At 39.0% G+C, this 27,629-nt stretch overlaps 1 protein-coding gene across 3 annotated transcripts in view; it reads right to left on the bottom strand.

Annotated features, from left to right (window-relative positions):
• Positions 1-5,043: 5,043 nt before the first annotated feature.
• The window catches only part of PLXDC2 (plexin domain containing 2), a 467,700-nt gene continuing 445,114 nt past the window's right edge, over positions 5,044-27,629 (bottom strand). For 2 of the 3 annotated variants that reach the window (XM_074001155.1, XM_074001156.1), the window contains one exon: positions 14,916-15,119. In XM_074001155.1, the coding sequence (XP_073857256.1) occupies positions 15,003-15,119 (117 nt within the window). In that variant the 3' untranslated portion in view covers positions 14,916-15,002. Of the gene's footprint in view, positions 5,799-14,835; positions 15,120-27,629 lie in introns of those variants that run through there. The other variant, XR_010577861.2, reaches the window with a different exon arrangement.

Genomic DNA, 27,629 nt, shown 5'->3' with positions numbered 1-27,629 from the left:
TCTTGCTACCAAAATCAACGGATCTTTCATTGGCAACAATAATTGTTGCATAGCAAACTGTTCTTGGGTTTAATGGCAGAACACTAAGCTAAATATTTTAGATCATTTACTTGTCATAAGAATTCTAGGAATCAGGTACTATTTTTGTCCTTACTTTATAGATGAAGTAGCCTGGGCTTTGAGAAGTCACATGCGCGATATCACAAAGTTTGTTTCTGTATTTTTTTTTTTTTTTTTTTTTAAAGATGGAGTCTCATCCTGCTGCCCAGGCTGGAGTGCAGTGGTGTGATCTCGGCTCACTGCAACCTCCACCTCCTGGGTTCAAGCAATTCTCCTACTTCAGCCTCCTGAGTAGCTGGGATTATAGGCGTGTGCCACCAAGCCTGGCTAATTTTTGTATTTTTAGTAGAGATGGGGTTTCATCATGTTGACCAGGCTGATCTCAAACTCTTGGCCTCAAGTGATCCGCCTGTCTCAGCCTCCCAAAGTTCTGGGATTAAGGTGTGAGTCATGACACCTGGCCTTGTTTCCATAACTGTTACATGGGCAGGTATCACATGGTCTAATGTATTATTGGCAGAGAGAGAATTTTTCTCAAGAAACTGATATATGTATCCATGAGTGCAGATGCACTTTGACTGGATTCTTATAATCCAGGGGTCTTGGTTTGATCCTTATGAAAGAGGCGGAGAGAAGTTTGCAGTGGACTGTTCTTGCAGTTTTAGAGGGAGCTGAGTGTTTTCCTGTCTCCAGATGACAACTGCCGGATTAGGTATTTGTTGTGATTTTATGACAAGGAAATCAATCGGACTACAGCAGTCTATCTGAAGTAAATGAACTCTCATCCTAGTGCCTTAATAAAGCTTCACATCAGGTCATGAAGCAAAACAATACAAAATCCACATGTTACATATACACCACAGAATACTATGCAGCCATAAAAAGAAATGAAATCATGTCCTTTGCAGGGACATGGATGGAGCTGGAAGCCATTATCCTCAGCAAACTAATGCAGGAACAGAAAACCAACCACCACCACATGTTCTCACTTATAAGTGGGAGCTGAACAATGAGAACACACAGACACAGAGAGGGGAATGACACACACTGGGGCCTGCTGAAGGAGGGTAAGGGGAGGAAGAGCATCAGGAAAAATAGCAGGCCGGGCGCGGTGGCTCAAGCCTGTAATCCCAGCACTTTGGGAGGCCGAGACGGGCGGATCACGAGCTTAGGAGATCGAGACCATCCTGGCTAACATGGTGAAACCCCGTCTCTACTAAAAAAATACAAAAAAACTAGCCAGGCGCAGTGGCGGGTGCCTGTAGACCCAGCTACTCGGGAGGCTGAGCCAGGAGAATGGAGGGAACCCGGGAGGCGGAGCTTGCAGTGAGCTGAGATCCGGCCACTGCACTCCAGCCTGGGCGACAGAGCGAGACTCCGTCTCAAAAAAAAAAAAAAAAAAAAAATAGCTAATGCATGCTGGACTTAATACCAAGGTGATGGGTTGATAGGTGCAGCAAACCACCTTGGCACACGTTTGCCTATGTAACAAACCTGCACATCCTGAACTTACAATACAATTTTAACATTAAAATTGTAATCCACATGGATGCCTTCCCCCTTCCAGGGACACACCCCTTCTGCTGGAGTTTACTGCTTCATAGACTGAGGAGTCTCCCGTGATCTCAACAACCTCATTTTAACTTTTCTCTCTAACAGGGGTGTTCCTTTCTTATTTACCCTATTGCTGTTTAACCTGCTGGGATCTGGCCTAGTTCAAATAACATACATTTCCTCAAGAAGATGACATTTAATTAAATTCCAAGTGACAGCATTTTACAAAAAGGATGTTTCATTTATTATTATTATTTTTTTGCAAGTCACTATTTCTCTTTTGTGCAATGAGCTGTTGCTTGTTTAGCGTCTCACTTCCAGGCATCTTGACGCAGATTTAAAACAATCTAGAAAGAAATAACATGCAAGATTCTATGGCATTTAGAATAATTTATGCAGCCCATCCTCTAGGCTTACAGCCAAATTCCAGGAGGAGAATTTGCTTCACATTCTATCAAGTCTCACGCCACAGTGAATCCATTTGGAAAGAAAGCTAAATTGCAATTGTACAAAGAAATTCTGGAAAGAAAGCTGAACATGATTCTGCAAGCCCCAAATGTTTGTGAAGTTTACCATAAAAAAATGTCAGGGGACTATTTGGTAGACAATCAAAGGCCTTTAAGTAAAGTCTGTTGCAGCCATTAGAATACTACACATTAAAAAGGGGTCAGTTAACATTTATCAAGAGATGTTGGCATTTCTAAAGTGTATTTACTTTGGCAGGCCAAGTACATCTCTGTGTCTTGAAAGTGATAGCAATTCACAGAAAATAACAGGTGCGTTACTGGGTGGAGGCTGGGGTCTCTGCCTGTCCTGAGGTTGCAGACTCTTAAGGGACTCTCATTGGATTTGCTCTCTTTGACACATTTTAAAAATTTCTAAAATTTACAATTGCCCAGTCTTTAGACTTGGAGAAGCAGATGTGTAGATGATAGTTATTAACATGCCCACTGCCTGGAGCAGGAAAACAGGCACCAGCTGAAGCAGTAGCTTCCTGTCTGCACCTCTAGCTTTTCTCAAATTCTGCTTTCTCCTCCTCCTTCCTGTATTTATGCTACACTCTATGGTAGTGAAATGCACATATGAAATCTGGTTCCCCATAAATGGGAGGCCTAACATGTATCAAACTGGTTGGTTTCTGTTCTTCCACCAGCTCCTTACATCTCCAAGGCACAAACCAAGCTCCCTTGCAGCGTGAATGGACTTGGACCTCGCAGGGCTGTTATCTTTAAACACAGAGCCAGGGTCATGGGAGCCAATCAGTTTCCTTTATGACTGACATCTTCATATTTCCCTGATGATGAAATCAGGTGTTGATCTGCCTCCTCAGAGAGCTCTGAAACACTTCAATGTACTCTCAAGTTATCCAAAGGCACTTTGCATTCACCCTTTGAAATCCTCTGGCTGCAGACTGCGGACTGCCTAAAATCTTGGAGATTTTGTCTTTCATTCCTGTCAATCTTGACATTCAGATCCCCTCTGAAGTCTAGTTCTCCTCTCAACAGACATTTGAGTGTCTCCATGGTGGAGACTTCACCATGCACTTCAATGGGAAGCTATTTGACCTTTTCAACTCCTTTCTTGGCTGCAGGTTTTCTAAGCTTTGTAATAACCCTAGACACTCCTGAATGAGCATTTGCCAAGTCATTAATTCTGAGGACAAAATAATGGGTTAAGTGCTAATATTTAAAAAAATGAAATAAATTTTTAGGTGATTTCAGGAATCACACCTTAAATTCAAACCTCTCCACCCAAATTGCAAGTGATTTAATTAATAAGATGTCTGGAATGACCAGAAGGAAATTGACAAGATATGTCATTTTCCTGTTTTATCATCATCTGATGGAAAGTTAATCTCCCCCTCAGGCTGTGTTGCTTGTCTGGGTTGCCTTGGGTGTTTAAAAATGAAAAAGGGAGTTCTTGCATAAAGAGATAAGTAAACCTGGGCAAATCTGTCCAGTTGTGTTGTGCCATGACTTTGGGGAAAAGGGAATATATATTTTGCTGGAAGGGGTGACTGCGAGGGGAGAAAGGCAGGGCACATGTCCTGATGGGCATAGATTTTTATTAATAGAGGACTGAAGACATGAAGAGGAAAATCAGAGAACTAGGAAGGGATAGTCCTCAGGAAGCAGTAGCTGGATTTGAGCAGTTGTGTCCCAGCTTTTTCCTATGCAATTCTTCCATTATGGTGCTTATGAGGTGATCTTTCTGAAATAGTTGGGGTTCTTCAAAGTTATCAAGTGCATCTGTGCTTAGAAGGTAAACTCTAAAGTCATGGAAGCCAGCGAGGGTCTAACTCTCTGGCCTCAGTGACTCGCCAGCTTTCCTCTCCTTGCCTGCCTTTTGGATCCCTTTGACACAGCCGGTCCATTAGCTCCTAGTCCACCTACTCCCTGGTAAGCATGGGTTGTTGCCTGGGGAAGGCCTACTCACCCTTCAAGACCAAGTTCAAATACCACTTGTTTCATGAAAGCTCCTGGCCTTTTCTACACAGAATTAACTCTTCCCTCCTCTGCCATTTCATTGCATTACGTAAAATTTCTATCCTGGGACCTACAGTCTTTGGTTTGCCATATTTATTTAAATGTTTGTCTCCCTGAATGCACTGAAGGCTAACCAAAAGCAAAGACTCTGGCTGAGCACGGTGGCTCACATCTGTAATCCCAGCACTTTGGGAGGCTGGGACAGGAGGATCAGGTGAGCTCAGGAGTCTGATACAGCCTGAGCAACGTGGCCGAACACTGTCTCTACAAAAAAATATTTATTTTAGCTAGCCAGGTACATGCCTGTGGTTTCAGCTACTCAGGAGACTGAGGTGGGAGGAACACCTGAGCTTGGGAAGTCGAGGCTGCAGTGAGTCAGGATCATATCACTGCACCCTAGCCTGGGCAACAGAGCAAGACCCTGTCTCAAAAAAAAAGATAAGATAAAACATAAAGAAAGAAAGAAATGAAAAGAAAAAAGAAAAGAAAAGAAAAATCAACAAAAACCTTGTTGTTTTTTGTTTGGTTTTGTTTTTTTGTAACCCTGGTGTCAAGAACACTGACACTTGGGAACATAGCACAGAGTAGTTACTTAATAAGTGTTTAATAAAATAAACTGAAGGGGAAAAATTTCAAATTGCATATCAGAAGACTCTGATTCTAAAAATAGTGCTTTGGAAGAGAGAACCTGTGAGGAAAAGATCTGTTCTCTTTATTTAGAAGACATTGATCTACAGCTGATTTAAGAGTTGTGTGATTGTGATTAGCATATTTTTCTTTAACATATATCTGAATAAATTTCTACTGACTTATTTAAAGAAATGGTATGCACCAAGTCATTTTTAAAAGCATTGGCCTAATGTTTTTCCATTGTTAGGGAAGATTGCATGATTCACATTCATAATTTTTCTTTTTTTTGGCATCATAAAGACAATTCACACCATTTAAAATTGCACTTCTGAATTTACTCCACAATATCAAAGTTTAATCAATACAGTCCAAAAGATCTATACAGAGGTATGATTCTTAAAAAATTATAATTGAATTTTACAGAGCCATTGCTCAGGGAATGCCACTGACTGGAATTCCCAACAGCTCCAGTCATTGTGTGTGCTTCTTGGGCGTGGGTTCAGGTCTGTACGTACTCGGTGTTGTTATAAAGGTAGTCCAAGAGTGGACGACTGGGAAACGGGGAAGGAATATTCAGAATTGGAAACATCTCACTTTACACATTCCACATAAATTACCTGAGGCACACATCCAAAATATCCTGAGAATTAGATACAATCATTTCCAGTTTGGAAGAAGAATAGAATAATAGAGAACCTTCTGGAACTTATTCAGAAAATCAAAGGAGTTCATAAAGCATGATTAGTGACAGAGGCAAGAGCTGAACTGAAGCACCTTGACTTATTCCAGCACTAGGATTTAAAGCAGCAGCTAAAATCCCATCTGTCTGATCCAGGAGACTTGAACATTTGGGCAGTGTGGTTGGGAATAGGGGAAGAAGTCTCCACCCCATTGCCCACACACTGTGCAATCCTGAAATCTTTGTTTTCTACAGCTCACTCTAGCTAATATGAGTTTCCACATCCGGGTGGGTTTAGAAGCAAAATAATTTTTTATGTTGCCATCAGCCTTGCGCCTCTGAAATCTGCACACAGAATTTCTTCCACAATGGGTAGAACCTTTTGAACACTAATGGAAGAAAGGAAACAAAAAGTATGTTGAAAGACAAGGTATTTAAGAAATTAAAACAAAATGCTCATTTATTGTTTTTAATATGTAGTCAAATATGACAGCAGTATTACACAAATAGTTCCCTTCTCCCCCTTCTAAAATCCCAAATTTGTTGACTCCTACTGTAAGTGAAAAACATGGTTCACTTCTGAAAATAGCAATCAACAGCGAAAACACAGGTAACATTTGGTCCCCACCAGCTTCCACACCTTTAAAGATGAATTGTGTCACTGAGGCAGTCAATACACTAAATTTCTTATCAAACTATTACTAGGGGGAAAAAAAAATCAGATTTCCCACACACTGTAAGCAGAACTGAAAGAGTTGCAGAAAAACTTGGTTTAAGAAGCTGTGTGAAGAAAACATTAATGAATTATTGCAATCGTCATAATCCCCAGGTAAAAGATGGATGTCAAATTAATGGACTGTAAGGAAATGCATTCAAACTTAGGTCATTAATATTACAGTGAACATAATCAGGAAGCTTGCAGAAGTATGTAGCATCTCTGAATTATTGAATCTGAACAAAGGTTTCCAATAGAGGTCACACTCTTTTTGCTCTCAGACACCATTAGTGCAAATTCAGATACAATCATTTTTACATTTGCAGGCTCAGGTACGTTCAACAGAAGGTCATCGGGAAGTATGGGCTTGTTATTTTAGCATAACAGAATGCAGGCTTGGAATTTCTCCTTGACATGGCAGAAGAAATAGGAATGATGCCCAGAGGACTGGAATAAATTCAAAATGCTTGGTTTTCCAAGTTCTATTTCAATAAGCTTTGGAAAATTAACCTTCACCTGAAAGACACGTCCTTGGTTTGGCACACAGGACTTTCCAAAACAGTGAGAAATGAACTGGCCATGTGCTGCACTCACACACATAGTCATTCTTTTTGTTTGGGGCTGACTGAGTTCACAGGGTCAGATTTTCCTGTGTTCTCTTGTAGCAGCACCGCAGTGAGCTTTGTGATTCTGACAAAGGGTACGATTATATCCACTTTGAAATGCATTACAAATATTCTGCATGCTGGTGCAACTGGCATAAAATATGGAAAGCCCCCCCCCCTCCCGCAAAAGTGCCCAACTTCTTCTCTTTTCACACTTCAACATTTCAAATGACTACAAACAGAATTACCAGAAACAGTAGTAAATTCCTGGCATTTGAAGTTCCCATGATCCCAGCTGGCATATAAAAAAGACTTTCCTTTTTTTCCCCTGAAAATAATGTCCTCTCCAGGCACTGTTCAAATGCCTCAAATCAGGCAAATTAGAGATTTGTTTTGACCAACCAATGAAAAGACTTCCCCTTCTTCTCTGAGAGGGCCCCACGACTGGGTTACGCCATACACAAGATGTCAGTTTCTAAAGAGACTTCACTGATTTCCCTAAAACGATTTTAACATTTCTTTGCAAGTGAAGCTCTGATGTTGCTTCATGTTATTTTCAGAGTAGCCTGCTGCAGGATGCTTAATTTGAGTTTTTATTTCCCTACTATAAAAGTGACAATCTGAGTATGTTTTCACTCAAACCACCTCGAACATGGTGGCTGAGGTTTCACCAGAAATGTCCAGAAAATAGCACTTGAGTCTGTCTGAGTCCTGAGATGGTCAAACCTCAGAGAAATCCAGCTCTGAGCCCAGAAAGGAAAGTGCCATCTCTTATCCTTTCCTCAGGAAAATTATTTTATTTATTTATTTTGCCTTTTTTTCATGCCTTTTAAGTCAAAGGAAGATAAATGGAAAGTCTCTTTCTGGTCATTCACTAATTCTTTAGGGCAAGTCATGTAATTCTCGAGGACAGAGGCCTCCATGATGTTAGGATGAATGCCATAGAAGAGGTATGGGGGGTGATGGCTGCATTTTAGACTAATTGGGCATATCCTTTGATTTCTCTACCTCAGGGGTCTCAGCATCACTTGCAGAACATGTGCCCCAGTGTCTGGATGTCTGAATCACCTAAATTTGAACTGGTCATCAATGAATATTTATTTGCACATTGCTCTTAAGAAGTTAATAACTTGGCCAGGCACAGTGGGTCAGGCCTGTAATTCCAGCACTTTGAGAGGCCGAGGTGGGCGGATCACCTGAGGTCGGGAGCTGGGGACCAGCCTGACCAGCGTGAAGAAACTCCATCTCTACTAAAAATACAAAATTAGCCAGGTGTGGTGGCATATGCCTGTAATCTCAGCTACTTGGGCTGCTGAGGCAGGAGGATCGCTTGAACCTGGGAGGCGGAGGTTGCGGTGAGTTGAAATCACGCCATTGCACTCCAGCCTGGGCAACAAGAGCGAAACTCCATCTCAAACAATAGCAACAAAAAGAAGTTAATAACTCTACCCAATAGCACATTTAGATTTTTATTTTTTCCCATGAATCATCTCCATTCACTCACTCTTAGGTTTGTACTTCCCCCTACAATTCCCCCATGAAACTTCTAAAATTAGTTTCATGCTATGTATTTGTTTGATAGGCACAGAAGGTTTACAGCTGCATGGTCAGTAAGCGATACTTTGGTCATGAATATATAGACATATATATTTGTAATGCTGGGAAAAATAGAGACTGCTGTTAAAAATCAAAATTCTGGTGGAATGAAGAGAAGTCATTGAGATTTTTTTCAACCAGAATGAAAATAAAGAAAATATCACTATCTGCCAAAATCAAAAGTTTTTATATTATTCCATTATGAAACATTTACTGAGTAATTTGCAAATGTTAATAAGCCTTAGAAACTAGGAAAAGATGAGTATCAGTTTATGACTTACATTTAATTTTTTTCCAGTCTTTTATCCTGGATTTGAAGTAACACGGAATCTTTTAGTGTCAACAGTGAGCTGGAAATTAACCTATAATAACAAATTTTGAGCATTTTGCTCCTCTAGGCATAATTTGGTCACTCATAATAAATATATTATGAAGAAGCCAATGATGATGTATTCCATAAACTTGTTATGAAAAACTGATTCCAGAAGTTATGTGATTTTATTTGAATAATTACCATCTTACTTCTCTGCAATAACCATTGCGAGAGCAGTGGGCATCGGATGGTTGAAAAGTTATTCCAGGCAATAATTAGGCAGATGTATTACAATTTAAGTTGAGGCTAGAAGATCAACTTAATCAAAACCTTAAGAAGTAATACCATGTTATGATATGACAGTGGTAGAACAGGAAATTATAGACACATTTGAGGCTGGAGTTTTCTGATTTCCCTGATTGTCTTATGTCTGGGATGGTCTAATAAATGACATAACCACCACACACACCTAAAGTGCAAATGCTTTTTTGATACACTGGTGTTTTCGAATACCTCAAAACAGTGATATTAATAATTCAAAACCCAATAGAAATATTGGTTCGAGAAATCAAACTTCAATTGTTGCATCTGGTCAGTAAGACTGCAGTGAACTAGAAAGTATTCCTAGGTCAGGGAGAATTTTGAGTAACTTTTCTTCGCACAAGTAAAATTAACAGGTCCTTTCTAATAGAGCAAACACAGACATGCAGGGATGTATTATGTTTCGGACACATTCTTCAGGCAAATACTTTCTAGCTCCCTTTTTAAGTAGAACAGAGTTGAAAACTGATAGAGTATTATTGATCCTATCTCCTTGTAAAGTCTGGTTCAGGGATTTTATTGTATTATAATGATCAGTTACATGCCTGGATTCTCACTACTGTATATCACAAATTACTAGCACCGTCACTTGGTTCCAGTAGGTGTTCAATAAATATTTCAGTGAATTGAGCAGTTAAATAAATGAACAAATAGGGAGATGAATCACAGTGCTCTGTAAAATGTAAAATCCTTCACAAACAAAAGGTAATAGGAGTATATAAAAGGTAACACCACAGACCTCGCACTATCTGCCCAAAAAACCTTATGAGGACAAAAATGTTCTAATAGTTTGAACAGCAAATAAAAATCGCAACTATATATGTAGTCAGAAAATCAGCTATACAGATCATTCATTTTCAAATACATTTGGGAAGAAATAAAACAAAGGTAGAAAAATTTTAAATGACCAAAATAAATCATATTGCTAACTTAGATGGCCACAGATGGGGGCAGGGGTGTAGAGAGGAGAAATTGAAAACCCAACAAAGACCCCACAATGGCTAGAACTTGAAATCTCTGGATATTGTAACAATAGCAGCCTCCTTAAGTCAGCAACAAGAGAAAGATTGATCCAATGTTCTATATTACAGGACAGAGCAGATCATCAATATAGCGAATAAAGTTAGCGTTGAGTGGACTGTGCTGTCTAAGCTGCTTGGTTGGCCTTAAGTACCAACAATTAAGAGATGTAGGCAATGAGAATTGAAACAAACATTTAAGTTCAAGACCCAGTTTATTGACACTGGGACTATTACTATATCTCTTTGGGCCTCAGTTTACTTATCTGTAACATTAAGAGGTTGGATTACATGATGTCTCATGATTCTTCTTTTTTATTTAGAGATGGGGTTTTGTTGCCCAGCCTGGAGTGCAGTGGCACAATCATGGCTCACAGCAGCCTCTAATTCATGGGCTCAAGCAACCCTTCCACTTCAGCCTCCAGAGGAGCTGGGACTACAGGCGTGGGAAACCATGCCTGGCATGCATATATATATTTTTACTATCATCTCTATCAAATATACATATATATGATATACATGTATATTTGTGTGTATATTTGATAGAGGTGGGGTCTCACTATGTTGTCCAGGCTAGATCTCCCATGATTCTGGCATATGACGCTGATAACAAAAGTGGGGTTGGAAGTGGTGAAGTAAAAGCAGCAGTAACTTGGAAAATACCTAAAGAAATACAAACCAAAAGAACATTTCACAGGAGGAAGAAATTAAAACCAGAGAATCTAGTTTTCGATTAGTCTTATTTAAATATTAATTTCCTATCATGAATGAAAGCATCTTGAACCAATCCGTGGATCCTGGCAAAACCTTCTCTCAAGTGGGCAATAGACACTAGGGACGTGATCAAATTTATACTCCCTCATGAAGACGTAACATAAGAATCTGTTGCCAAAAACTGATAAATGATACTAACCTTAGAATATGTATCTGGATATTAGCATAATTTAAAATAATTTTATTCCCTTTATATAGTCTGCATGTGCAAAGGTTTACATTAAGTTCCAAATAGTTTTATATTTTAATGCCATAGCTCTTTACATTAGTGTTAGAGTGATAAAATAAATATGAAATTATTTATGTTCGAGATATTGCCTTCTAAATGGAAGCCTCCTTTTGCTGTTACATGTAAAATAGGAAATCATAAGAAACTAGAGAAGCTAAGTGGTTCTGTGCAATAAAGAACTCAGCCAGCTGAAGGATGTTCACAGGCAATGTTGGCAAAGAGTGGAGAAATACATGGGATGGATGTCACGTGGGACAAATACTAAAGGAAATATTCAGATGCACAGAAAAGAAACTGAAAAATTTTGCTTTGTGTTTTGAATGCATTCTCTTTTTGCACTTTCTCAAGATATGTGATGAACTGATTACCTTTGGATGCTTTTTGGACTGATGAGCTATTCTTCCTTTGAATGCAAATTTGTGCTGGTACTCGACCAATAGTCGTACTTTATATGGGTTACATTAACATAAGATTTTTAAGAGTCTGTACATCTGTACATTTAATCAGGTTGCACAATAATCTTGTAAGAAAGACAGGACAAAAAATGTTTTTCTTTTCCAAAATTGCAAATTGATATTCATGGAGGTTGAAATGATTTTCCCAAGATAACACAGTGGGGACTCAAAGCTGTGTCAGCTTGTATTTTTTTCATTACTCCATGGGGCCTCTCTAAGATAAAAAATGCTTGGATAGGCCCAAGAGCTACTAAATCTTGTTTCTTTCCTCCTCTTCCCTTTTCTTCAAGGACAAGGAATTCAAAGGAAACACCTCTACAGCATTGTTCATTAAAATTTTCTTCAACCACAGAAGTGTTTCTTGTTGTCCAATATGGTAGCCCCAAGCCAGGTGTGGCTATTAAGCCCTTGATATGTGGCTGGTGTGACTGAAGAATTACATTTTAAATTTAATTATAATTAATGTTAATTTCAAAAGCCACGTTGGCTAGTGGATATAATATTGGACAGCACAACTCTAGAAGCTACATATAAGGGATTGGCAAATGCCCTTGATACCTCAAACTAAAATAGTAATTGGGGGTCAACTGCACTTTGTCTTTAGTTTTCTAGGGGTTAGTGCATCTTCAAGTCCAAACCCTTCACACCCAAGCCATCATTTATGATCAGTGCCATCTGTTGGGCTTAACCCATTTATGCCTGAGGTTGTAATTTTTTGAATTTTTGCAACCAGACCTTGGTGATGACCTTGAGCAGTAGGCTCTAAATAACTCCCATAAACTTAGCATTCCAATAATGGAACACTACACATAAATGGGTCAAGATATTTTTCTTGAGTTTCACTATCTTTACCTAATCACTGATTATTATTTTTACAAATAAGCTGAAATAACTAAAGTCCTCTGTAGCACCATGTATCTGATTTATCCAGAAGTTTTGTCTCTTTGCTGTCTTTAATTTTTTTGTTATTCTATTATGTTCATAGTAATATTCATGTAATGTACAGTTGTACCTTCTCTAATACATAATATATGTAAAGTTCAAAGCATTGATAACCATTTTGAATTTTCAGAAACTGTGTGTATGTTCTCTCAAATGGGGACAAGAACAAACCGGAAATATAAAACAGAATGAGAGTATCATGAAAGAAAAGGATTTAGCCAACATTTCCCCTTACCACTAAAGAATTCATATACCCCACACTTCTCACTACCTTTAACTCTTAGTTCTGTTAAGAAGTTTTCCAACACTCTAGTTCCAAAAAGTTTTCTCTATTATTTGGTGCTTTGATTCACTGAAGAATTCAGAGTGTTTATGGTTTTTTATAGAATTATCAATTGTTTTGAATCAAAATAGAAGATGAACATTGAAGGGTATAAGAATAACATTACTACTTGAGAATTAAGTAGCACTTAAGGGACACAAACTAAGAATACACATGCAAGATTTCTATAACTGTCAAACAGTTGCTATTGGAAGCCATGGCTACCACAAAAGCTAGTGAAAGAAGCATCATTTTATCCTAAAAGGAAGTCGTCTATGTGTTCCTTATGCATTTGTAGAATACCAGTTGCACCAGTAATGTTGGCATGTCATTTGGTTATTGCTGTCTGACCAAACCTACTCCACAAGAATAAGCCGGGATACTTCACATAAACCAAACATAGCTGCTGCAAAGAGATTGTCATCACAATCCTTCAATCACCTTGCTTTTCAATTTTTTTTTTTTTTTGCAATAGTTAACTAAGTTAGGAAAAAGTTACCACCTTCATCAAATACTTAAAATTGTAAAGCAAAATATATGGAATAGAAAATGGTATTGGTTCATGTCAGACACTTGTGATGATAAAGTATGATACTCTGTGAGTGGACTGATGTCCAAGGCAGATGTGTACAGATGCTAAACTGTTGGGAAAATGCTGCTTATGAGACATCTCTGCTTCTTGAGACCTGAATCTGCAAATGTTGAGCACTGTACCTTACAAAAGCCAACAGTTTCTTGGCACAGAGTGTAAAAGTTTCATGGGTTGGAATGTTGGTGAAATTGTACACTCAGTACCTGAATTTAAACTTTAGGAGCTCAGTGTATATATTAACCACTTTCCTTCTCAAGGGATGCTATTCCTTTCTTCATTCATGGGGAATTTTCAAAATCAGGACTGTGATTCCAGGGCAATCGATACCTCCATTTAAGGAGCTTTCTGCATCCACTTGATTTAGCCAGAGAGGGAAGGGGTTGACATGAACGAAAAAGTGGATCAAATAGTCAAGAACATGATGGGCGTGGTAATGAACTGAACCACTTTCGCTACGTGACAGAAAAATATTCTAATATTAAGGATTATTTTACAACTCTATGGAAGTAATGCAGCGATGCATCTTGCATCTGTTTTGTCTTGATGACAAAATGCACTCTTATAGTCACAAGATCCTGCCTTGTGTTAGTTATAAACAAAAATATATTTATATATATATTTATGTAACTACTATGTGCTTTAAAGAAAATTACTGTATGATTCAGCAGGGTTTTTCATTCTTTTTATCGCCATGCTGACGTGAATGGCTTCTTAGACAGGAATCAGCAATGAAATGGGTCTTTAGTACTGAAATGGCATAAAATTAAAAATAACCATAAGTTTAAAATCCCTTAACATATTTGTTTCAAAAATGATTAAGGAACCTTTCATACTGTTTCCTTTTGTTTCCATCAGCCCAGAGCAACTGGTTTCATGGGACTTCACAGTTGGGGAATGGAGGCAAGGCTTCCCTAAAGCGTAAATCAGATGTTTTTATGCTGAGGCAGGAGAATAGAAAGCCCCGTTTGCCACCCCCTCTTCCCAAATCCTTAGCTAAAAGTTCAGAAATTTCATCACAGCTCATAGAAAGGTCATTCATCATGAAGGAAGAGGCAGACATAGTTTGAACCTCCTGTACAGATAAAAAGATTCGTTCTGTAAAGTGATGAACCTGTTGGTACAGATGGATCTAGACCAGAAAAACAACATCCTTTTGCCACCCATCTGTTTTGAAAATATAGAAAATCTCTTATTTTGTGTTTGTTTTCACTCCTGCATGAGCTGTTTTTCTTAGCAATCTGGAAACATTCATCATTGCTCTTTTGAGTGAAAGGGTTCGGCCTTTGGAAAACAGTTACATTTGAGACATCAGAGAACATTTGAACCAAAGGTGTCGATCCCTCATGAACTAAAGCTTTATTATAGTTTTTTTTTTTTTCTGATCCCTTTGCAACCCTGCACCTAAGCCAAAAGCATTATAATCTTGTCATACTTCAGATAAGTCCACAGGAGATGTTCCGAGTGAACTATAGATGACATTCCACTAGGGAATTCTACGTTCAGTGTAAATGGTATCTTGTATAAGTTTTAGTTTTTTGTTTACCCTTTGTTTCCTGGGCTGAGCTTGTCCAGAAATCTTGTCTTCTTCAGGCTACAGCAGCTTAGAGCTTGTTTGTTTGTGTGTTTGTTTTTGTTTGTCTTAAAGGTATAGGCGAAATTTTAGTCTTAACACCTGTAAACCAGTACTGGTGTTGTTCTGTCCTAGAAATTTTAGCACTGCTCTGATACAATAAAACCTTCTTTCTCTCCAACTGGTTCAACTTCAGCATAGGCAGGATGTCCAGAGCCTCTTCTAAACTTCATTGCAGGCCATCTGCTTGGGCGTCTCTGAAACAGAAAACACGGAAATAAAAAATGTGCATCAGGGTAAGATTCTAGCACCACAAAAATCTATTTGATAGCTATTTTAGATTAAATGTTGAATTAATTAACATGTTAAATTGTCTCTTATTATAGCTACAGTCAGAATTAAGTGTTCTCCTTATCAACCCTCCAAGCCCTGTGCTTGCATTTCCAAGATGGCGCTATCTACCCCGTCACAGGATAGACCATTTGTCACACCTGCCCTCAAAGGATGTGTATGTGTATGTCTGAAATGCCCAAATATAACTAGGCAAAAAATGAACTGTAATAAAACATATTTTTTAACATATGGCCATGGACACTCTCTCTTCTCTACAAGTCAATACTGATATCACTGCGTTTGGTTCCCTCATTCACTCAATAACTGAGGTCATAAAATTCTGCTGTTCTTAGAAGTGTGTTTTCAATTAGGCACCAGATTTCCTAGCAAATAAGCTACAAGAAATATCACTTAATGTCTTAAGAAATTATTTATTTAGCTAAGCATACCCATCTATGATTTTTTGTGCTTGAAAATTAAAGCTGTTATATCCTAAAAATGGAATCTATTATCAGAGGATGTGGCCAATTGTGAGCTTATGAAGCAAATATTGTACAACAGACACTAGTCCTAAAATACAGGTTATTTGCATTGACAAAAAGGCAGCATTTCTCCTCAGCACTCCTTCCATCAAACAAACCTGTGATTTACAAATAGATGTGCTGAAATGAATTACTGAGTTGTTACAGCAGAACACACTAAAATGCATTTCACAGCCATAGTGACACTAGAAACTATTACTCCATTTATCAAAGTGCCTGCAATTTGGGGGTAAATAAGATGATAAATATTGAAGGAAGTTCATTTCTATCTAAAGAATTCTAATGCAAAAAAGGTTAAATATCAGTATACACATACTGGCATTTGGTATCTTTTTAGATTTTCCAATTACATGCCAATGTCGATGATTAATGGCTGTGAAAATTTTTCACATTAGGTAGGGATGAGTAGTAGCTCTACATTCTAGAAAAAAATACAGATCAAGGTAATTACATTCTGCCTACTAATAATATTAAATGCTATCTCTATAACATTATGCGGTCAGAATGCCTTAAATTTATTTGCTGATTAAGTTCCATTAAGTGAAACCGAATTATCCCTATTTTTCAAAAGAAGAATTTAAAACTAAAGAGAGAGCCACACAACAAAACAACGTGTCTATGGTCAGGCTGAAATAATCAACAATGGAAACATACTAAGCACCTCTAGGGAGGTGGGTACCATAACTCATGGTTATGCCTGTTTGCAGGATAAAGATGACATGTTGCAGTGTTCACTACTCATAGCCCCAACTCTGGTTTTAGTGACTTCACAGCTGAGCTTCTCCAAAGCTACGGCTTCCTTGGACAAGCAGCACCACTGAGATTTTGCTCTGAAACTGCACCTTTCCAAGGCCACTTGGTAGCAAGAACAACCCTGCCGCCTACCACGAATTTACAGCCACATAAAGACATTGTGCTATACTGTTCACAGTAGCCAAGATTTGGAAGCAACTGAAGTATCCATCAACAGATGAATGGATGAAGAAAACGTGGTACATATACACAATGGAGTACCCTTCAGCCTTAAAAATAATGAGATCCTGTCATTCGCAACAGCATGGATGGACTGGAGATCATTATGTTAAGTGAAATAAGCTAGGCACAGAAAGACAAACATCACACGTTCTCACTAACTTGTGGGAGCTAAGAATCAAAACAATTAAACTCATGGAGACAGAGTAGAAGATGGTTACCAGAGGCTAGGAAAGGTTGTGGCAGGGTTGGGAGGAGGTGGGGATAGTTAATGGGTCCCCCCCAAAATAGAAAAATGAATAAGACTTAGTATTTGATAGCAGAACAGGGTGACTACAGTCAATAATAATTTAATTATACACTTAAAAATAATTAGAAGAGTATAATTGGATTGCTTGTAACACAAAAGATAAATGCTTGAGGCTTGAGGAGATGGATACCCTATTCTCCATGATGTGATGATGGCACATTGCATGCTTGTATCCAAATATTTCACATACTCCATAAATATATATACCTACTATGGACCCACAGAAATTAAAAACTAAAGATGAGAAAAAAGAAATGGTGCCATATGTGGCTCTTCATTAAAAAGGACTGCAGATGACGGGCATGCTGCTGATGATGCTCATGAAAGTTACATTTTATGAGGCTTTTATTTCGTATCTCATGCTTTATACTAGGTGATTTCCATACAGGATCTCATTTAATATCCACAACTCCATCCTTTACGTTTTGCGCAAACCTGCAAAGCTAGCAAATGGCAGGGCCAAGACGTAAAATAAAAATCTACCTACTTCCAAAGCTAATTTTTCCCATGATGGAAATTATTCCTTAAAATTCAATGGTTTGTACATAACTCACCCAACATTTGGGAACCTGGCTGTAGTTTTATTTCAGTCTTAACAATATACCAACAACTTTGGTGTCTGTTAATAAGTCAGAGCTACTGAATTAACAACTGTTTCTTAGGTGAAAAGACGGCAGGATTATTGATAGTGAGTATCATGTGCTTTGTGAGTGTATCACAAAGGTCCTCAGAATAGAAAATACAAAATGTTGGATGTGAAGCTTCCCGTGTTAACGGAGTACAATCATATTTTCCAAACTAATTACATATCCTTAAGGATTTTTTTGATTTGTAATTTTTTCTACTCATTGTAGAAAAAAATGAGTAAAAAGTGAGTAGAAAAAAACATAGAAATATCCCAACAAGATTTAAAATCACTAGAGATCCCACCAAAAACACACAATTGGTTAAACCAGTGGTTCCAACCTTTTTGGCACCAGGGACTGGTTTTTGTGGAAGATGATTTTTTCATGGGTTGGTGTTGGGGGCACAGGGTAGGAGGATGGTTTTGGGATGAAACCGTTCTACCACAGATCATCAGGCATTAGATTCTCATAAGGAACACACAACCTAGATCCCTCACATGTGCAGTTCACAATATGGTTCATGCTTCTATGAGAATCTAATGCTGCTGCTGATCTGACAGGAGGCAGAGCTCGGTTGGCAATGCTCGCTTGCCTGCCACTCACCTCCTGCTGTGTGGCCCGTTTCCTAACAGGCCACGGACAGGTACAGGTCCACAGCCCAGGGGTCGGGAACCCCTGGGTTAAACTATCAGTGTATGTCACTCATGCAATTTCATGACTAAAGATGCACAAAATAGGTATAATCCAGCTACAAAATTATTCAAGGCTGCTCTCTTATTCAGGAAAAACTGAAAATTCATAAACAAGTTCGACTAGATTTTTAAAAAGAATTTTTCATGATAATATCTTGAAATTTACAATGAAATCTAACTAATGTCATGTAGCTAGGGTTTTAAACATTCGATCTTATTTTGTATTTTTTTATAATCTCTTCACATCTCAGTCTTAGCCATAACAATGCCGAGCAAAGAGTAACAACTTCACTAAAATTCTCCTTTCTTTTAGAACATTTTCATAATGATATAGGAGATGTCATCTCATATCGCAAAGCAATTACGTGATTGTGAATAAATGACTTGATTTCTCTGGGCCTTTGTTTCTTCATCTGTGAAATAATAGCTAATTTGTCCTCTAAAACCCTAGGATCTTTATATTTGCTTGCCTGAGATAATTGCCTTTAAAGTGGAAAGAAGATCATAATTTTTAAAGAGAACCTTCTGTGTTAAGGTTTTTCTGATCCTTGTCCCTTCTGCCTCCTTCTGCTAACTTTTAGAATTCCTATATTTAAGGGAAATCTACATAAATTGGCCCTAATTGAAATTGATTTTCCATGTCGATCTGCATGTAGTCAGATTATTCTTTATAAATGAAAAGAATGGGGCATTTGTTTTGTTTTGTTTTGAGGCAGAATCTCGCTCTGTCACACAGGCTAGAGGGCAATGGCATGATCTCGGCTCACTGCAACCTCCACCTCCCCGGTTCAAGCGATTCTCCTGCCTCAGCCTCCTGAGTAGCTGGGATTACAGCCACCCGCCACAGCACCCGGCTAATTTTTGTATTTTTAGTAGAGACGGGGTTTCACCATCTTCGCCAGGCTGGTCTCGAACCCCTGACCTCGTGATCCAACCACCTCGGCCTCCCAAAGTGTTGAAATTACATTCTTTAACGGAATAACTGAATATTTAGTTAGCATAGAAAAGTCCTTAACATCTATGCCATAATAGAAGCCATCTACCCAGAGTACAGGGAAGGGCTTGGATGGAAGGATCTGAAAACCTGAGCCTCATGTCCAGCCCTACCACAAACTTGCAAGCATGATTGAGCACAGCCAGGGATTTCAGAGAAGGGATATGTTGTTCTTTCTCGAGGCCTAGACAGTTCCAAATCTGTGTTCTTTTTAGAATGGTTAATTCAACTTGTTACAGAAACTCATCAAGGCCACAGGGTCACTTGCTAACAGGACAGGATATATACTGAAAACCGAAGAATTCAAACCAGACTGTAGTGTTAATTCATTACAGAGTTTCAGGATGTAATATCTTAAAACATTACTGGGTGCAATGCGTGGGTGATTTCTAATTTCATTTCTGAGAATTATTTATGTGATTAATCATATTCAGAAGAAAATGTTCGCAGCAATAATGTTGGCACGGGGGTTGGCTGTGCAGTCAGGAATTCTCCCTCATTCTTGCTTCAGTACTACTAATTGAACAGTCATCCAGGTCTGACTCAATGGTCCGTGGCAAGATAATTAGCTATAATATCCACAAACAAACCTGGAGGGCACCCTCAGTGAGCAGTGTACACAAAACTGCAGCTGGAGACCTTTCTTGCAGTTCAGAGAGCAACACAGAGAGGGGTTTGTGTTGGGCTAGACGAGCCCTCCAAAGGAAGTTACAGTCATCAGTATGAAAGAAAAGGGACTGATTTTGAAATTAAAGGCCCAGATAGAAAACACCTGTGGTGCATAATGGCACTCGTCAAGCAGCCGATTAGAAATTTCTGCCATTTTGGGGCTGTCTTCCTCCATGAACAGTGAGGGAAGAGAAAGAGGCTGGAATTACTTCCCAGTGTAGGACTTGGGGAAAGTCACATCTCCTTAGTTTCCGAATCGAAATGAACGAGAGTATCGTTTTTCAAAAAAACCTACCCTTCCTTCCTTCTGTTTTTCTTGTTTGTTTTGTTTTTGTTTATTTGTTTGCTTGTGTTTTTTTTTGAGATGGAGTCTTGCTCTGTTGCCCAGGCTGGAGTGCAGTGGCACGATCTCGGCTCACTGCAACCTCCGCCTCCTGGGTTGAAGCTATTCTCACGCCTCAGCCTCCTGAGTAGCTGGGATTACAGGCACCTACCACCACGCCCAGCTAATTTTTGTATTTTTAGTGGAGACAGGGTTTCACCATGTTGGCCAGGCTGGTCTTGGACTCCTGACCTCAAGTGATCCATCCGCCTCGGCCTCCCAAAGTGCTGTGATTTTTTTTTTTTTTGAGACGGAGTCTGGCTCTGTGGCCCAGAGTGGAATGTATGGCCAGATCTCGGCTCACTGCAAGCTCCACCTCCTGGGTTCACGCCATTCTCCTGCCTCAGCCTCCCGAGTAGCTGGGATTACAGGCACCCGCCACCTCGCCCGGCTAGTTTTTTGTATTTTTTAGTAGAGACGGGGTTTCACCGTGTCTCGATCTCCTGACTTTGTGATCCGCCCGTCTCGGCCTCCCAAAGTGCTGGGATTACAGGCTTGAGCCAAAGCGCCTGGCCCTTCCTTCCTTTTTAATTTTTAAGTCACGGACTCTTTTTATTTCGTAATAAAAATCTTACCTTGAAGCCCAGAGTGAAGCACACAGGGTCGGTCTCCTTTAACTGTGGTGTACAGATCCCCGCTTGCGTGCACTCCCCAAGCCCTCAAGGAGTTTACGAATCCTATGCTTTCTAAAACATGTGCTTTGGAAACTATAGAACTAAATCTGCGTTTCTCAAACTTGCCTGGCCACACGAATCACAAGGGATCTTGTTAAACTACAGCTCCTGATTCAACAGGTCTCAGGGAGGCCTGGCGGGGTCTCCGTTTCTCACAGGCTCCCAGGTGGTGCTGAGGCTGTGGATCCACACAGCACACTTGGAAGAGCAAGGGTGATGATTTCTTAAGGTCTCTTCTAACAGAAACATCCTCCGGGAGCCAGAAGAAGAAAAAATATTGAACCTCAGCCTTCCTTGTGTCTCTGGCACAACTTCATGGGAATTGAAGGCTTGTTTTTGCACCCAGGTCAACCTTTCAATATTTAGCTTCGATAAAGTTTGACTGTCCAAGGGAAGGAATTTTTTTCTCTCTATCTCATTCTTTGAAATACAATTTTTTTCTCTATTATCCTTATTTTGTGTTGAATATTTATTTAGTCTTAACAAGTTAAAGGTTGGATTGCCAGATTTAGCAAATAAAGGAGACACCCATAAAGTTTGGATTTCAAATAAACAACCAGTCGTTAAAAATATATATATTTAATTGGACATATACTAATTAATGGCTTTTTTTTTGTTTTTTTTGAAATTCTGATTCACATGAGTGTCGTGTATTTTATTTGCCAATTCTATCTATGGGGAAACACAATGGCTTTGGGTCCTGGCCAGGGAATCTAGCAATCTAATTAAAATAAACGGCTCCTGTGTGTGGCTGTATCTCTTTGCTTCATGAAACGTACGTCCCTTTTTCCTTAAAAAGAGTCACTCAGATTGATCTGTTGGTCTTCTGGTGTGGTTGAAAATTCCAAGCAGGAGCATTCTAATTGCTCGTGTGGGAAGCAAAGCCTGGGTGATCTTGGCATGTTTTCTGCGCGCCCTCTTTTGATTCTGCCTGGTGTGGAAGTTGCCTTATTTTCCTGCGTCAGCTCTTCTCTAGTCTCCCATTACCACCTGTCATTGATATATCGCCTTCATTCTAGAACTGTCTTACGGATGATCCTGAAGAATTAGTTATAACCAGAGTCAGTTCATGTGCAAGATGAAAATTGTTCCCAGGCATATACAGATCAGCTATCTACTAGGGTTAACAACAACAACAACAACAAAAAACCATACCATTTGTGTGATTTTCCAAAAGCCAACATCTTTAAAGTACAAAGTCAACGATTCTCCAATGGCTGAAAAAATATCTTTCAATCACACATTGCAAACACTTAATGTGTATTGTTTTCTTTCACTCTTTAGTTTCACATATTTCCAAGAACACTTTCTTTTTCTCTCTCTTTTTTCTTTCCTTCTTTCTTTCTTTCCTTCTTCCTTTCCTTTCCTTCTTCCTTTCCTTTCTTTCCTCCTTTCTTTTGAGACAGTATCTCGCTCTGTAACCTGGGCTGGAGTACAGTGGTGTGATCAACTCTCATTGCAGCCTCAACCTCCTGGGCTCAAGTGATTTTCCAACCTCAGTCTCCTAAGTAGCTGGGACCACAGGAGTGCACCACCATTCCTGGCTAATTTTTTTTTTCCTATTTTTATTTATTTAATTAATCTATTTATGCATTTATTTAGTAGAGACAGGGTTTCACCACATTGCCTAGGCTCATCTCGAACTTCTAGCCTCAAGCAATCCTCCTGCCTTGGCCTCCCAAAGTGTGGGGATGACACGCGTGAGCCATTGCACCTGGCCATGCAAATTTTCTGAATCCCCACCTACAGATTACAAGTCACTTCTATTTTTCCTGTGCTGTTTCAGATGTTTCCTGGTATTTTATCAATATCTCTTATCACATTTTTTCACATATTGTGGTTGTTCCTGTGATTGGAGGGATGTAGTCAACATACATATATATATATGTATATGTGTGTCTATGTATGTACATCTATCTATATTGTGCTCTATGTATATGTCCTAGAAGTCAAATGTGATATCCTGTGAACGCTGAAATAGGCACAGCAGTGGGATATTGAAGCTATCTGACACCAGGAGTGAATCCTTATTGTAACATCTGCTCCTCTAGAAGACAACATTATTCTCAGTAATAATCATGAAAGGAAATTAATAATAATGGCAGTAAAGAAATGCAGAGAACATTTTCTTGTTTTGAACTTTATCGATATATAATTATGCCACTAAAAACCATTAAAAATAAAAAAATAAAATATTGCCATAAAAAGGGGGAAATAGAGTGAATGAATGCACTTTTTGAAAAAAAAAGGGGGGATATTGCCAAATGAAGAATTTCACAACGTTCAGAGAATGATTTGTACTTGCAATAGCAGAATTGAAGTGACTTAAGTTCTGTTTTTCTGTCTTTACAACCACAATGCTATCATTCTTTATTTTGAATCTACTGTTTTAACACAGATATATAAAGTACCTTATAGGTTGAAGACATCAGTGTGTCCAAAACAAATGCAATGGATTCCAAACTCTGATTAACTTTTATTCTCTAAATGAATGCATGTAGCTGAGTTCACTGTCGGGAGCCAAGTGTGTTACTGGGAGGTCTCTGAATTAACTTCCATGTAGAAGGCAATGTTTACTAAAGGATAAGTAATAACACTGGACTAAGTTGAAGCTTATATATTGCATCAGTAAAACTCAACAGTAAGTGAGCCCACTTTTTAATGCTTGGATCAGCAAAAGTTTCTATCAGGGAGGAATATTTTATCACTAACAGAGTTTAGAATTTTTAGTACATGGTGATAATAAAAAGCCAATTTTATTTGAGTCAGTTTTATTATAATTTTACCATTCTCTCAAGACGATGCAACCCCTTCTTACTTGCACTTGGGAACAGATAGATTTGATCCACCATGGCTGGCAAAGTGTTATATACAGGGAGATTCACAATAAGTGTTTGTGTTCACTTGCACAGATCTTATTTATAGTTTATGCTACCATGAGAGGCATGGCACTCAGACTCATGGGTGACAAGTTGTCTTTCTTGAATATTTTTTTTTCCTTTTTTGACTTCAGCCCACTATTGGCCACTTTGTTGTTCAAACCGAGCATGACAATGTGATAAATGCATTCAGTCATCCGATAAAATTAATATTTGCACACCTTTATGTAAAACAGTACTAAAAGTAAGGCAATTATGCATTTATCTTATTTATAGGGAAAATAATATATTTGTATATAAAAACTTGAACAGGAGTTAACCAATGAGATTTGAGAGTCAGCATGAAATCAAGTATCCACTGAAAACATTCCACAATAAATGCTATGAGTTTCAAAGAAAAATGCCTTCATTTGGAGTCATCGGAGATGGCTGCATGGGCAGAATGAATGGAACAGAAGACAGAATGAAACTGGCCATCAGTGCAGCCCTGAAGCTGCATGCAAGACTCACTCCAGGTCTTTAGAAAGTGCCAACCACTGGTTTTGTGTGCATTGATTTTCCCTCCTGTATTTCCTCCAGCAACTCAATGACTTGAGCGTTCCCTTGATCAGGGTTCCTCCTGGATATTTAAAATAATATCCACTTCCATCCCTTCTACATTCCTCCTTCTACTTCACCTCGAAGCTGCTACCTCCAGAGCCTCGCTATTACATGGCACTGCACTGCCTCTAAATCCTTTAGATGGTGGAAGATCACATCCAATTAGCCTCTACAGTTCATCCAGGCTTCACTTAACTTCCTGCCAGCCTGAGTTCCATAGAGGGCCTCTTCAGCCAACTTACTGTCGGTTCTCTCCTTTATCTGACCATCAATTCTGGGTAAGTTTCCCCAGTCCTCATCACAGATCCTTATCTTCTATATTTTCCTACTCCAGATCCTAAGCAGAACCAATTAGTGGAGAAAAAAGTCACATGTTCAGGTTCACCCAGTGTCAAAGAATCACACTCTAATTTCCATTGGAAAGTCAGTGATTCATTTACTCTTCTCTTGTTGAATTATTTTCATACACCCAAACTCCATCTATTTGCTCTAGCATCCAATCCCAATCTAGCTGCCCTCTCTCAATTATGTATTTCTCCATCTATTTTTACAGAGCCAATGAAGCCCTTTAGAAGATGCTAATCCCTTGCTCCCGTCAATGCTTTTATATCTACTCATGTTTTCCTCATATCCTCAAAAGTCTTCCTCAGTTGCATAGTTAATTGCTTTCCCTGTTTAATAATACTGTCACTGTTATGAAGTTACTTCATTTCTCCCTCCTCTCCAAGACCCTTAAAACACCCCTTCCATTGTTTTTTTACCTTTTACCTACACCGAACATCAGGGAAAATGGTTTACTTGATGTTTTTTCGAACTCTGAGTACTACATCTCTCTGAAATGTCCGGCTCCATCAACTGCCTTCATGGTACAAAACCATTTTTCACCCTCAGTGCCTGCTCCCCGTTTTAAAACTGCAATCTCTCAGGTTACCAATGACTTAGTCGTTAACCTCCTCTGTGACTTCTCTAGAGCACTTTACGCTGCTGCCTGTCTCTTCAATCTTGACCCTTTTTCCCTTTTGTGGCTTTCTAGGATGGTATATTTTCTTGCATCTTGCTCTTTGTGTGTGTGTATGTTTGTGTGTGTGTGTGTGTGTGTGTATGTGTGTATGTCTGTTTTGTTTTTATCTTAAACGGTCCCCTTTTCTGATTCATCAGCATTAACTGTCGACACATCCTAAGGTTTAGTGTTGACAAAACCTAACTCTTTATTCTCTTGGGTTTCAACTTCTACTATTAGTTCCACATTTCTCACCTGATTGTTTTCCCAAATCCGTTCCCTTTTTTTTTTCAGTTTTTTTTTTTTTTTTTAAGATACACAATTTCTTGACCATCAGCTCAAACCAAACCTGCTTAAAATCCATCCTGTCACTTTCCTTCCTAAACTTACATTACCTTCTGATGTTTTTAATACTGTCATTAGAAAATTTAATTTCAGCCAGGTGCGATGGCTCACGCCTGTAATTCCAGCACTTTGGGAGGTTGAGGCAGGCAGATCACCTGAGGCCAACATGGTGAAACCCCATCTCTACTAAAAATACAAAAATTAGCAGAGCGTGGTGGCAGGCACCTGTAATCCCAGCTACTTGGGAGGCTGAGGCAGAAGAATCACCTGAACCTGGCAGGCGGAGGTTGCGGTGAGCTGAGACCATGCCACTGCACTCTAACCTGAGCAACAGGAGCAAAACTCTGTCAAAAGAAAAAAAGAAGAAGAAAGAAAGAAAGAAAGAAAGAAAGAGAAAGGAAAGAAAAAAGAAGAAAGACAGAAAGAAAGAAAGAAAAAGAAAGGAAGAAGAAAGAAAGAAAGAGAAAGAAAGAAAGAAAGAAAGAAAAAGAAAATTCAATTTCTCAGTTACACAGATTCTGGACTTTGAAGTTATCTTTGATTCTTCTTCATCCTACATATTCAATGTAATGAATCGGGGCATCTTCCTCACCTTTAGCACTAATTAGATATAGGAAACGTTCAGAAATTGCTTACTTTCTTGGAATCTCAGTCATCCTATCTGCAAAACATGGATCTAACAATTCTGTATTTACTGAGCTCATTGGGGAGTACTGAGAATCGAAGATAACTGTTTGAAAACCCTTTCACGTATAAACCTTTACACAAACAAAGATTGCTAAATTCTATCTTCTTCCTTCACATGGCTCCTGGATTAGCCTCATTCTTGTCCCTCTATAAATACCCCAATTCAGCTCTCAGCAACCACTTCCCATATAGAATACTGATAGTCTTCTAACTCTCTTCTGACCGTCCTTTCACTCTTCTTCTGGCTCACTCTACTCCTTCCCCAGAAGCATTTTAAACTCCTACTTCTTTTTTATTTTATGTATATATTTATTTATTTTTTTGATGGAGCCTGTCTCTGTTGCCCAGGCTGTAGTGCAGTGGCGTGATCTCAGCTCACTTCAACCTCCACCTCCTGGGTTCAAGAGATTCTCCTGCCTCAGCCTCCCAAGAAGCTGGGACTACAAGCACGCACAACCACGCTTGGCTAATTATTGTATTTTTAGTAGAGATGGGGTTTCACCATCTTGGCCAGGCTGGTCTCGAACTCCTGACCTCAAGTGATCCACCCACCTTGGCCTACCAAAGTGCTGGGATCACAGGCGTGAGCCACCGTGCCAGTCCTAAACTCCTACTTCTTTATTACATCATTGATTCTCACTGCTTATGGAATGATAGATTCTGTGTTTGTCCTTCAAAGCCTGCTATATCTATTTTCCATCTATACTAAAGCCATTTTCAATATTTGCTCATAGATATTAACACATAGTTAAATAAGTTGATTCATCCTGACCTCTCTTGATTTAATGTTTTTAAAGCCATAATATATCCCCATTCCATCTGAAAAGGTATCTCCCCTTCCTCTTCACTTAGCCAGAACATAGCACCCTTTCAAGACCCTGCACAAACACCATGTCTTTAATGAGATTCCTCCTAATTATCTCTCTCTTTCTTAAGTATTTTATAGCATTTGACTGAATCTTCTATTCAATATTGATCATACCTTTGATGTTCCTTTCATTATTATTGAATTCTCATGTGGCTGTTCGGCCTTTAAAGTTTTTGTGTCCTATGTCTTTAGAT

Source organism: Macaca fascicularis, chromosome 9, assembly GCF_037993035.2.
Source record: "Macaca fascicularis isolate 582-1 chromosome 9, T2T-MFA8v1.1".
In the NCBI taxonomy this organism is placed as follows: domain Eukaryota; kingdom Metazoa; phylum Chordata; class Mammalia; order Primates; family Cercopithecidae; genus Macaca; species Macaca fascicularis.
This window is presented reverse-complemented; position numbering and strand designations above follow the sequence as displayed.